Source organism: Saccoglossus kowalevskii, chromosome 10 (genome assembly GCF_978046115.1).
Source record: "Saccoglossus kowalevskii chromosome 10, keSacKowa6.1, whole genome shotgun sequence".
NCBI lineage: Eukaryota > Metazoa > Hemichordata > Enteropneusta > Harrimaniidae > Saccoglossus > Saccoglossus kowalevskii.
This window is the reverse complement of record NC_140650.1, coordinates 20,218,391-20,233,192: the sequence shown is the minus strand read 5'-3', so window position 1 is coordinate 20,233,192 and position 14,802 is coordinate 20,218,391. Positions and strand designations below refer to the sequence as shown.

The window sequence follows — 14,802 nt, the reverse complement described above, 5'->3', positions numbered from 1 at the left end:
TATATTATTATTAACCAGTCTTACCAATCGCTAGCTTTATTTTATTCAAATTCATAAAATTCACGAGTTTTCGACATTTGTTGGCAACTTCCGCGCTAAAATGGTTGAAAATGTGGGTGTGGTTTTCTCGCAAAGTCCAGTTGATAATACGGACAAATATGGTTCTGTGACCCAGGTCGTGCTCCGATCAGGTGACTCTCAGCCAATCAATGATGTTGTAACAAAACATATTTAACGCAAATTGAAGGGTCGTCGTACCATCCAATCTCCATCGTCGATTCACAAAGTTTTTTTTGTGCTGTGACAGGCTTCGCAATTATTCACTGAAAAACATCGGTATATTTTAGCAAACGGATGGGATTTGACCTCGGTTCAAAAAAAGAAAAAGAAAAAAAAACAGCGCTGAGATACAAATCAGTTTTGCAAGTTGGGAAATAAGATAAACCAGACTGGGGTTGATGATTTTCAGTATCGAAGGACTTCCGTGTGAATCATGATTTTCAAATTGTTCACCAAATATTTACGGCCACAACTAAATGGACAAGTTTTTTTTTTTCTGAAGCCCAATAAATTATTCCTGCATGTCAAGCGCTATTCGATTTTTTACAGGCTCGTTTTCATGTGGCTCGTTTTCATTCGAAAATATGTTTGTGAGAATACTTTTAAAGTACGTATAGATCGAGCTCAGATCACTGATCGTGACTTAATTTTGAGAATTGGTTGTCAAATTTTAACAGACCGACGCCACCACAACCATCCAATCATATGTTGGAAATGTACGCACTTGTTTTGGAACTTTGTATCAAGATGACCGGCGACGATGCCGACGCACCAGGCGGCTACGTGTGTATTGCATGTTTTAATATTCCGGGCATGGGGTTGGACTCGGCTAAAACTAAACGAAACACAGAAAAATACCACCGAAATGAGGAATCTGAATCTGCTCTTCTAGCAGCAAATAAAATGAGCGAAAAAGGGTAATTTTATAACAAGAACAGTTTCACTTCGTATACAGCAAATTGTGTTGTATCAGAAAGACGATTGAATCGTGTGATTTGAATTTATCACGATTTTCCTTCCAGTCAATATGAAACTCGTCACCTTGCCGATTGTAATGTACTTCCCAAAGTTTTTGGTGCCTAATACTCGCAACACTAAAATAATTAAACAAGATATCTTTTTAAAATGTCATTTTACTCTTGATCATATTATTTTATTCGCCTTGAATTTCAAATCGATTACATATCAAACTTCTGTACATGTTTTTGTCTACTGCCCTTCTGCATGCAAATAATGAAGTCATACTCATGTCACAATAAGTTGAAGCTGATGCCATGAGACTGCGAAGCTGAGGCCATGATGATGCCACAAAATAGCGAGGCGAACACGGCTTCAATTTTCAATGACGCGAAGCTGATGCCACAATGATGCGATGCTGAGGCGACAATGAAGCCATGCGTATGCGACAATGGTGCCACAAAAGCCAAAGCTTCCGCGAGAACTGTACTGTATATACATGTATTAACAATACTCTATTTGATGATTGTCAGTGCTTTGCAGCAATTATGGAATTCTTTATAGTAGTTTTATCTTGAGATTAATTACTGTGCAAAGATTTTAACACAATGGTTATCATAGTCAGCTACAACCACTCTACATGGTACATCATCAGTCATTGCTACACCATTTGGTATATTCAGTCCATCAGTGTTCTTATCAATACGGCAGATGAAACGACCACTTCTATCAAACTTTTGTAACTTATTATTCAAATTAGCCACATATACATATCCCTCCTTATCAATAGCTATGCCACTCGGTGCGTATATTTGACCATCTCCTTGACCTGAACACTTGAATGAATACATGTACTCATCATCTGTATTGAAGACTTGTATGCGGTTATTGTTAACATCACCCACAAATAGTAATCCATGATTGTCAAAAGCCATGTAGAATGGACCTTTAAATTGTCCTGGATTACTTCCATAACCTCCAAATGATTTGATGTAATCTCTATCTGCTGTGTATTTTCTTATCCAGTGACCATCTTTATTTGTTTTCTCATCAACGTTCCCATCCCAGTCAGATACATACACCATACCATCAGCAGGTCTAACAGCAATGCGTTGAGGATGCTTCATGTTTTCACTGAATTGTTTGATCACATGACCATTCATATCACTGATAACAACTTGTTTATTAGTAAAATCTGTCATGTAGTACTTGTCTTTGAATATGCACAAACCAGATGGAATACATTTTTTAATTTTTATAATATTTTTATAATTTCCTTCCTTGTCTGTAATTTGTAGTCTTTCATTACCTTTGTCAGCTGTAACAATGTCACCATTTCTATTTATTGTAACACCACGTGGGCTATTATACTCTCCTTTTCCACTGCCCTTTTTACCAATGGTCTGCACCAATCCTTTAATGACATTGACTTGTGCAGGTGTTCCTGGTACTGGTTGATTGTCTATTGTCACTGACACTTTATATTTCCCATCTATTTCTGCATGTAACCATCACTGTGTGTGTTCCATTATTGTTATCCTGTACTTTGATATCTTCATTTGATCCATCAGGTTTTGTTACTCTAGCCTCAACCACCTGGCGTGGAATGACTTGTTTTCCTTGATTATCTCTGGTTGTTACCATTATAGTAGCAATGTCACCTTTGATCAGCTGTTTTGGGACATTATCAAGACGACAGTTTTGTGGACATGCATTTGTTGTCAGCATTCCTACAGAATCTCTCCCTGGATGAGGTTTAAACTCTATTACATCAGGAACAATTTGTGATTTAGTTTCCATGGTAATCAACCCATCAATTCGTTGTTGGTAAACTTGTTTGGCACTTAAGATCTGTCCAGGATTCCCATGTTGCACCAGTGTCTCTAGGTAGCTACTAGTGCTGACTATGTTTCCATGTTTCATCTCCAGTTCATCAACTTTGATTTCCATATTCTTCACTCTAGCTGTGTATTCTATCTTTAACTGATCCACCAATCTCTCCTTCTTCTGCTTGACTTCTTCTATTTGTCTTCTCAGATCTGCCAAGATTTCATTCATTTTCTTGTTTATCTTTGCTTCTTCTTTTTTACAGCAGGATTTCAGTTTCTCACAGGCTGCCTTGGCTGACTTTTAACTTGTCTCGGCTTCATCTGCTTTCACTTTTAACTTCTTGACCTTCCCTTTCAATTCTTCAGAATACTCATCTGCCACCTCTTTAATATATCTGTGTTGGTGTACTTTATGATCTATAATTGTACACTCCATACATATAGGTGTTTGACAGGTGTCACAGTAGTACTTCAACTGGTTATCTGTGTGGACTTCGCAGTATTGTATCGGCTGTACAGCAAATGGCTTCTTGTTCTTTGTCTCTTGATATTCGTCAAGCGATAGAACCTGATGAGATTTTGTTGCCTTGGTTTTTTTATGTACTCTAGTACAAGGTGTACAGGAATACTGTTGGCATTCAACACAGATGGAGGTGACTTCATTTTCTTCACAAAATTCACACACTCTAGGGGTAGCAGCATCCAGTTTCTTGGGTATCTTGTCTAGAAGTGAGCTCATGAAGAAGTTAGACTGCAGATCATTGACGGGTAACTTTACTGACCTGTTACAGGTTGGACACATGAAGGTATTGGGTGCTACTTTCTCAGCTAGTTGTACTAGACACTTACAAAATGTATGTTGACATGGTAGTATCTTTGGGGCTGAATACCGCTCTAGACATATAGCACAACACAGGAAGTCTTCATTAATCTCTGCTAGGACAGCGTCATCATCTATTACCTCAGAAGCAGCTACAGCCATAATTAGTCTGTAATATTAAATGTTAAAATAATGCAAATATAATGAATCGGATTTGTGGGGAAGGAATATCATTTGAGCCTGAATGTCCTCCAATGTTTGGGTTGAGACGATGCGATGGGGGGGGGGGGCATCCACCCCCCACCAGGGAACCAATAATTAACCTAATGTTACAATATTCAAAAATGATCTCAACTTGCAAGTGTAATATATATAGCTTCATTACTTAAAGATTAAAACTCTTTAAAAGTATTTATTGGAATAGATATACCCACCCGTATCATTTCCTATCAACATGCTTGGAGCCGATTTACAAACTAAGAAATGAGGGACACAACTCAAGCATAGACACATATTAAGAGGAATAAAATCTATTATTCTTCCAAATACAAATGCCACAAACCTGGCAAATGAGCACAATGTATTCTTTGTGCACTGCTGACAAATGGAGTTGAACCCCAAACCTTACAATGGGTGATTGTGCTTACCATTATACCACACATCAGTATAATATATAATTATGTATCCACTGAAGATTATGCTTGTGACAGCAGATTGTTTTGGCATATTCAGTTAGCATATAATTTTAAATGCATGCTCATTTGCATGTTGCCACTGTTTGGACAATCAGACATTGCTATAACTTCCAGTTCTAAATATACATGTATTGGAACTTAAGATATCACAGTTATGCACATTATTGTGGTGCATATTGCATGACCATATATAGTCATCTGTTATTTTCGTCAGATCTCATCTTCCTATCTGCAACAGTGCTTGAGATGCAACAGTTAAATAATAACACATGCCTGTGAGGGTAATATCACGATTTGTTGCCTGCCCAAGGGATGGTGGTCATGACCATAATATTGATGATGGCGAGGGTGAGGGCATCATCAATTTTATGGTCATGACCAACAGCCCGAGAGCAGACAAATATGTGTTATTTATATTATCACATCAAACAGACATCAAACAGACATCAACCATGCACAATCACATATAGCATACATTTTGTACATCACTCACACCCGCTCTCCCACCAAATAACACTTATATTTGAAGTAGGCAATATTTTATCTATTATAACAAGTTTCACACTACGTACCGGTAATAACATACATACTTTGTTTGCTGAAAAAAACTGTGAAATACACTCAGTAAAAGTTATTTTCAGCCACAGATACTCTTTTTAGTAACCGTGTTTCAGCAGTGTGAATCACTCAATTTATCGAGAATAACATTTTTGAAATTCTCAAACGCAAGTTATTTGATCAATCTCAAGATAAAAATGCTAGAGTGCCGTGGAAGTGACTGAAATTACTTTCGCACCAAAGTACCACACCTTCTATACACAAGTCACACAGCTTTAGAGCATTTTCGGTTACCATCGACGTGGAACGCATAGAAATGCTCACAGCGTAGAACGTGCTGCAGCGACCCAGGCTGCGACGACTAAAAATACCCAAAACATCAAAACAGAGTATCTTACTTAATATTTATTCTGGCACGTTCGCTGTCTATTTCGGATGGCATAAGTTCCTTCAAAACCTTGAAAGCAGCCTCGTAAACTACAGCGGCCGGGGCAGAACCAGTGCAGCGAATGACAATTTGTTATGCGCAGTATCGTTGCGTAGTAGTTTCAGTGAAGTCATCCATGTGATATACCCATGTAATATACCATGTAATATCCATTTTTATTCAATGCCATGTGACTGAGTCTCAACCAATCACAGCATGCATAACAGCAGTGAGATGTGATAATTATGCATAATAATGAGGTTAGACACCCCCATGCCATGGGCACCCAACCATGTGACCTAGTCATGTTTCATTTGGGTGAAAGAATGCATTTCAAGACTAGAATGCACATACAAAATTTGAGACCAATACAATACAATGTAATTGCACAATTTACATTTTCACAAAGATGGCAGCCACAATCACATACATGTAACCAGCAATAATGCTACAAAAAAAAAATTGGATGCCTAGGTGAAAATGATAACTTCCTATTTTTTTGAAATCCAAAATGGTGGTCAAAATCACGGGACTGCTGAAGCAAATTCTTAGAAAGTGCGTCAACAAGTGATGCTACAAAAAAAAAAATACTTTCTAGAACATGGTGAAAATGATCACTTCCTTTTTTTTTTAAATTCAAAATAGTGGACAATGAAATTGACCAATCAGAATGCTGTAGCTCAGATAATAACTTATCCTGATACCATGTTTAATAACTAAATTTACCCATAATATACCACAAGTTGATTTTTTTAATCAAATTCTTCTCAAGACCATTTGGTGGAAATGAACTGAAATTTTGCATCTGGTGGTTTCACCACATGCATCTGTCTCTGTGTCTCAGACATATGCCTAGGTTGATTACATCATACATGTGCATATGCATTTGTTTCATGAACTACTGTAAAATCTGTATTAAAAGCCGCTGCTTCTAATAAAATGGTACAATGCAACAGATAGGATGCGGCTTCTATTAGAGCATCTACACATATGAGAAATGATAAATTTTTGGTTCTCAATTATTCAAAAAGAATGGGTGCGACTTCTGTTAGGGATGCGGATTTTAATTCAACAAATGCAATTCGACAAAATGGTAGTATGGTATCCATTTTACTGCTAAAATTCATTAAAATCTAGCATTTCTGAACTGGATCTCTGGCATGCATTGACATATTTCATTCCAACTTGGTGTGTCCATTGAACATAATGGGTTCTTGATGTGTGTCATTTTTGTCCAGATCGGATTGAAAATGGCAGACTAGTGTTCATTATTTTTCAACAAATGCAGTTCCAGGGTCATTTCTCTGACATGACTTGACCAATCTCATTCAACACAAATAGACACAAATAAACTGGCTCCAGCTAGAACTATTGCAACACTCTAATGATGTAATCTGACATCATATCTAACCCCACCTACTTCAATTGACACATTTAAATAGATCATTGCTTTCTTCCACAATTGCAGGGAATTGTTCCTTTCGTTTTTGGGATGTCTGGTGTTAAAAGACCATATTGAAAACTTACCAATGGGAGCCTGTGTACTTTTTAATAATTTGAATTATTACTTGTACAAGGTTTCCCTATTTTTATCTGTTGATCGTACATGTGCAATGACTATGAGCTGTGTTAACGACTAATGAGATCTCGATTGAGTTAGATATTTAAGCCAATTTATTTAGTTTTTGGCGGAATCACAGGTCTTCTTGTGCCAGATGGCTAGATTCAGAAACTGTATTATAATATGGACCTCCACCCAAAGTCTATTCATAAATCTATTGCAATCGTAATTATCCCGTGAACGAACTTTACAAAATGGCTTCTGCTGTTAAACAAAGTGTTTTCTGTTGTGTGTATACTATATTCCTATAAATCATGAACACAATTCTGGTAATTAAAATATTTTACCTTCTTGTTACTTTCCATATGAGATAAATATACATAAACTTTTTGTGCTGTAAGGTTTGAAATGCAAGATTTTCATAAATCCTGCAGTCAGTATACAGCGTTAAATAAATCTACATACCACTGTCTCCATCACCTTGCGTAATTTATTCGCCAAGTCAAAACATTGTGTAATACTGGTTTAACAATATCAATATCAATGGTTAGGCTTTTTTTTAACTCGCCTCTTTTCAGAATAAACAAACAATTAGTTTTTGTACAACTGTCGCAGTGGTTGGGTGTGTAATACTGGGTGGTTTGTAGCTCATATATCCCGTACAGTTTTGTTTGATAAACACTTCCTTGTTTGCACAGTGTCAACCTCCTAAATAATTACATGTTGAGTGATATGGATCTAAATCGTATTGATCACTCCTTGTGCAAAACATAGCCAAAGTTTAGATGTAACAAAGTTAATTTAATATACCATAAGTGTACATTCATCAGCCACAGTATATGCAAATGCATTTGTTTACTGTAAAATACACTGATTCATTGAACATGAAATCCAGCTAATATACCTTTGTCTGTGTTTTTTTACATCAAAAGTGATTCAAAAAATCAGTATAAATAAACTGCATAAAAGGCACCAAAAAAGTCTTTCAACAACAAATGTATTCCAGCAAAAGTATCGTATAGTTCATAAATAACTTGTCTATAGTCAAAAAGTCATATTTATTAATGATTCAGTATAGAACTCAATGTATATATATGCACATTGATAATAGAGCCTCTAATAAAGCAAATACTGTACCAGTTCAATTGCTTTGATATTTTACATTTGCCTGTGCTGATTTCTTCTTTACACATAAAATCATTTTTTTATTAGCTCAGCTGTCGACTTTGTCGAGCGGAGCTTATCATATGAGTGATTGTCCGTCGTCCGTGTCAATGTTTTACTTTTTCTTGAAAACTACAAACCTGAATGCTTTGATACTTGGTGTATATGTACCTTGGGTAGACCTCTCTTAGATTTGTTCATTTTGTAATGATATCTTTAATTCTCTAATTATGGTGAATATTTTTGTCATTTTTGGTAAAAAGTGATATTTTCAACTTCTTGTTGAAAACCACAAGTCCAATTGCTTTGATATTACATATATAGGTACTGCATGTGAAACTCTCTCAGATTTGTTCATTTTGTAATGATATCTTTAATTTTATAATTTTGGTGAATATTTTTGTCATTTTTGGTAAAATGTGATATTTTCGACTTGTTAAAAACCTTAAGTCCAATTGTTTTGATATTACATATATAGGTACTACCAGTACATGTGGTTCTAACTCAGATTTGTTCATTTCATAATGATATCTTCAATTCTCTAATTTTGATGAATATTTTTGTAATTTTTGGTAAAATGATATTTTCGACTTGTTGAAAACCGCAAGTCTGATTGTTTTGATACTATACATATTGTTCATTTTCTAATGATATCTTCTGTTCTTTAATTGAAATGTGCATTGCTAACAGCGGAGCTATCTCAGCCGACAGGCTGCTTGTTTTTTATCATTTGGCTTCTTCTTGAGAACCACATGTACTCCTTGGCCTTAGCTTCCTTGGGTATTATGTTTTACAGACATAATCAGGTATTTTATGATAGTTAAAATAACAAATGTTTTTAAAAAATAAAATTAAAAAATACTTCATGTGCCATACAATACATGAGATTGACTGCAAGATTAAATACAAATTTCAAATCAATACTTTTATTTTTCATATGCAGAGTGATTGTCAAGTTCCAATCAAAGTCATAAACACAGCCATGCCCATTGGTGAAGTCTTTTTAGCAATACGCAGATCACTTACCTCAGAATTGCTGACTAAATTTAGGACATATCTTGGAATTATACAACTATTGGAATACAATCTCAATGAAGAACTTCAAAAGGTGGGTCATTGGAGCTTTTTATGGCAGACTTTGTAATCATTTATAATCCCCCATTCAGAATATCAATCAATCAAACATTTATAAAGCACCTGGACCCTGTTATTCCACGTTTCCATCTTTGTCTAAAAAAGTTGGAAGGGTGTTTCAAAGTAGAGGAGCAGCATGTGAAAGGGCACGTCTCCTATATATAGTATTTCATGTGTTGCCCTATGCACATGTCTAGCAAGACATTGTTTTACAAGTAGGCATTAATTTGTTGCTGTTGGTCATTTAATTTAATTAAGAAATAATGAGATTATTACGAGGACATCTCAAAGTATGCACGAAGACAACACAGCAGAATATAATCGACGCGCAACAGAGGTCGATGCGATGGCGTACTGTCTGAGTGTAAACTTTGAGGTATCCTCATAATAACCTTTAAGTTATTATTATACATCTTTTCCTTCCACGGATACATTATGGGAATGCCAAAATCCAAAAAGTTTAGAACAAAATCAGTGAACTTCTTTGTGTGGAGTCTGGTCAAACCCTAATGGCAGTCATGTTTGTTTTTATTATTAGGACGCTTACATGTGTAATCGTTACATATTTGGAATTAGCATTCACCAAATTTTATATACCAGCCCTCAACAGCCCTTGATTGCAGTTATTTCAAATGCTTCCTTTGCTCAGCACACCTGCAGAGGTCATGGTTTACAGTATATACAATGCTGCTTGTTTTTTGACTGCACAACCATGTAAAAACACATCTAAATCTTGGCTGTGGAAACATTGAAATTAGTGTTTAGTAATTGTCCCTATTATTAACAAAAAAATGTCATGTAATCTCTCAAATATGTATTATAGACGGTGGAAGAAGATTTTGTTGAGATGCGCAAGAATGATCCTCAAAGCATGACAGCTGATGATTTCCATTCACTCTTGATAGTATCCAGGTGAGTCTCATTTCAAAGTATGACAACTGATGATTTCCATTCACTCTTTGTCACAGGGTGCTAGTTGGGTTGAGCTAAGGTTTCAAATTGTCCCAAACAAATGACACCCATAACACCCCTGTGAACTGGGTCCTTTAATAATTCGAAACTTAGGACAGTTATATAATTTATATGCGACATAAACAACAAGTACACGCTACACGAGTAAGGTTTAAACAACGTACTTTATTCCACACACCTAAAAGATGGGCAGGAAATGCCTGACCCGTTACAAGGGGTAGTGGGGTACACGTTGTTTTGTTACACAAAAAATATAACACTAGAAATATAATTCAGTAATAATATTGTAATATTTCCACACGGGAAAAGGGTAGTGGATTACGTTATACTATTACGAGGAAATGCCTAAATCGATAATGTAAATAATTGTCTAACATAGAATCTTGCATGCATGCATAAAACTAAGAGACAAACATACATCACAAACAACGGACGCAAATAATATACTGGCGATCGGACACAGCCCTACCTACATACAGTTTCTTCAAACTAGATGAAAACGGGTCTTTGCGTGATAACGGTGTATTTTCCAGCGAGTCTGTGCTAACGGTGGCGACGACGGTAATTACAAAACGCAGTCAGAAGCACTGTAGTCGTAGAATACACGCTGCACACTCAGTCGAGCACGATACCAATCAATTACAGAGTTTATCTGTCCAATATTCGTAACTTGTAGAAGGAGAGTGGTCCGGGTGGATTCCCTTGCACCGCAGTACACCTCCGTAGCCAGTAACATAAATTAGAAGGCACATCCAGTTCAGAACCAAAATCGGGAATGTCATTCACTGGCGAGTTTCCCCACTCGTTAACTGCAGTAGGCCGGAATTGGCCAATAGAATTATCTTTATGATGCACATTCCGTAGATCACAATACATTAATTTGTATGACAATACACAGTGTATTGTTCTAACGTTACTTGCAAACGCGTGATTAGTAGACATGTAAAAAATGGTATACTGCCAACAACGGCGAACCGACGTCCTCCAGAATAGATCACAAACTCCCATGATGCAATATTATTCAATGGCTTACTGTGGTACCTACAAGATCGGACATCCACATTTGATCACATGAACGTTCAGATCGGGTTCTATCAAAGTCCGCTTCCCTAGTGCTGACTAAAAGAAACATCTTGCCACTCTATATTTAACAATTATCTATCGCCAAAAACAACATTGCCTATCTATCGCCGTAAGACAAACACAAAACGCCACCATCACGACATACAACATAAACATGATTTAATGTTTGACATTCGTGACACAACTCCCCCTTTAAGATGAAACGTAGTCTTCATCTAAGAAGTCAGGATTGTCAATCATTATATCATTAGTTATCGGTCTCTGCACCAGTGCTGCGACTTAAATAATCAGCACCAATATTATGAGACCCTTTTATAGCTACTATTCTATAATTATAAGGTTGTAGGGAAAGAGCCCAGCGCATTAATCTGCCATTCAAAACTTTGGCACGGTTCAAATATATTAACGGTTGGTGATCTGTTTCAATCACAAATTCCCGTCCATGCAAGTATCTCTGAAATTTATGTATTCCCCACACAAGTGCAAGGCATTCCTTTTCAATGACTGAATAAGAGGTTTCCCTATCCAATAATTTTCTACTTGCATAGGCAATAGGAAATGCATGGTCACCTTTATTTTGCAATAAAACTGCTCCTAGTCCGCAGTTAGACGCGTCTGTGCGTATTATGAATGGTTCCGCAAAATTTGGTAAACTCAGCACAGGTTGTCTACTCAACATTTCCTTCAAATCATCAAAAGATTTTTGCTGTGGCTCACCCCAATTCACCTTTTTAGGCTGTCCCTTTCTTGTTAGATCACTCAGGGGGGCTGCTATAGTGGAAAAATTAGGTACGAATTTTTGGTAATACCCAGCCATACCCAGAAATGATCGGACTTGTTTTATTGTACATGGGCGTTTTGCCTGCAAGAGTGCTTCAACCTTTTCAGGTATCATTCGTAACAGCCCATGACCCACCTGATGACCTACAAACTCTAAGCTATTATATCCTATGAAACATTTACTTGGCTTTGCCGTCAACCCTGCGTTTTTTAAACGAGTTAGAACCTCTGCAAAAATAGTCATGTGCTCTACCCAAGTTTCTGTATAAATCAAGATATCATCAACCATGTTCACCACCTTTCCATCTAAGCCCTTGAGAACCACACGCATAATGCGACTAAACGAGGACGGACTATTTACAAGTCCAAAGGGCATGTAAATAAATTGGAAAAGGCCCAAAGGAGTCTGGAATGCGGTCTTTTCCTTGGCCTTTGGTGCCAGTGGTATTTGCCAGAACCCCTTTGCTAGGTCTAATTTGGTAAAATACTTGCCTTTAGCCAATTGGGCAAACATTTCCTCGGGATTTGGCATTGGTTCTGCATCGAAAATGGTAATCTTGTTCAACTTCCGAAAATCGATACAGAACCTAATTGCGTCATCCTTTTTCTTAATGAGTACGATTGGGGAGCAATATGGGGAGTTTGATTGTTCAATGACCCCCATTTTCAACATAGTTTGGATTTCATCCCTTACTGTCTTCTCCAAGGCATATGGCAGGGGATATGGACGTGATCTGATTGGCACATCGGAGGTCAAATGAATATTATGTTGCCCTACTCTACATTTACCAGGAATATCCGACAAAGTGTCAGCAAATTTCACAAGTAGCATGCTAACTACCTTCGCTTGTTCGTCGTCTAACCCTTCCCAGATGTGCACATCTTTAATGCTTTCCTTACCTGCAATAGTGATGGTTTTTACTAAGTCGGCAGTCTCTCGACTTGGATCGTCTGCCCACGAATCGTCCAACTCGTGACCATCGATTAATCCAACACCAACACACTCCAATACGCCCATATGTTTATTCACAGGCTCTTCCGATCTCAACTCGTATTTTTTTAACAGGTTAGCATGATAAAGCTTAATCTTACCTTTCCTTTCAATCCGATAGTCCATCTGACCCACTCTCTCCTTCACAATGTAAGGCCCTTGCCACTGCATTCTTAACTTGTCGTGTGCTGTAGGGAGCAGTAGTAGAACATGATCACCTACCTCAAATTGACGCTGTTTGGCCTTTTTGTCATAATGAAATTTGTATCGTGACTGGGCTTTAGATAACTCCATTCTAGCGAGTTTACACGTTTCTTCTAATCTGTCACGCAGATCCAACACATACTGGTAGGTTGACTTCACCTCTCCAGAAGTAGACTCACCTGTCCACAATTCTCTCAGAATTGACATGGGACCTCTGACCGTTCTTCCATACAAGAGTTCGAATGGTGAAAAGCCAAGGCTCTCATTTCGTGCTTCCCTATAGGCAAATAATAATGGATCTACATACCGATCCCAGTCCTTTGGTCTTTCATCACACATTTTACGGAGCATTGTTTTCAAAGTTCCATTGAACCTTTCCACAAGTCCATTGCACGCTGGATGGTAAGGAGTGGTAGTAATCCGCCTAATTGACAAAAGACGACTTACCTCCTTCATCAGGTCACCCACAAATTGGGTTCCAAGATCAGTCAATATCTGTTCAGGTACACCCAACCGACTGTAAATTCCAACTAAAGCTTCAGAGACAACCTCTGTTGTGATTCGTTTCAAAGGCACCGCCTCGGGATATCTTGTGGCGTAATCCATAAACGTCAAAATATATCTATTACCCTTATCTGTTACGGGATCAATAGGCCCGACCAAATCAATCGCAACCCGTTTGAAAGGTACGTCTATAAGAGGCGTTATCCCCAAGGGTACTTTACCAACCTTCCCTTTAGGAAACGTACGCTGACATACATCACAAGACTGACAATATCTTTGGATGTCGCCATGCATTGCAGGCCAATAGAATTGTGTTAAGATCTTGTCAACTGTTTTCTGGGTCCCAAGATGACCAGATAATAAACAATCATGCCCCAATCTCATTACTTCGTTGCGAAATTTTGTAGGCACTACAAGTTGTTTAACACGACTTCCCTGACCTAACTTAGGTGATTGATACAACCTGTAGATGAGACCTTTGCTCACCACAAATTTGGACTTGTTGCCTCTCCCTGAAATTTTCTCTTCGCCCGACTCCACCCACTTACGAACTTGAACTAAACTTGAATCTGTTCGCTGCGCTTCCCTGAGCACCTCAACAGTAACAGGGTGTGACTCAACCCCATCAGTTTCCTTAAACTCTTTTACTATAAGAGGACGGACAGGCTTACTCTGAGCCTTTATCTGTGCTCTAGTTTGTACAGCTTGGACCATTTCATGATCTCTTGTATCATTACTCTCTCGGTCAACTTTCAGACCTATTTCTACATGTGGCCAATCATGATCTGGGTCACCCGGCTCTCTTGCGCCTTCTATATTTCCAATAACCAAATCATAGATTGGCTGCTTCATGCACAGAGCTTCAACCCATCCTTTAAAATAAGGCGTGTTGACATACAACTTTGCCACAGGAGCACTGCGATACGAACCGTCCATTAACAAACAGGTTCGAACCTCTCCTGTAAACTGATTAGATTCTACTAAGCTGGTTCTAACGACCACACCACTACACCCAGAATCTCTTAACACCTTAATTTTATACTTACCAATGGTACCCTCTACC

General features: G+C 37.7%; 1 protein-coding gene across 2 annotated transcripts in view; it reads left to right on the top strand.

The window, feature by feature from the left end:
- The window catches only part of LOC102810402 (mini-chromosome maintenance complex-binding protein-like), a 66,135-nt gene that overhangs the window by 23,197 nt on the left and 28,136 nt on the right, over positions 1–14,802 (top strand). For both annotated transcript variants that reach the window (XM_085504343.1, XM_085504344.1), the window contains exons 12-13: positions 9,015–9,179; positions 10,029–10,117. In XM_085504343.1, coding sequence (XP_085360469.1) covers positions 9,015–9,179; positions 10,029–10,117 — 254 coding nt within the window. The remainder of the gene's footprint in view (positions 1–9,014; positions 9,180–10,028; positions 10,118–14,802) is intronic.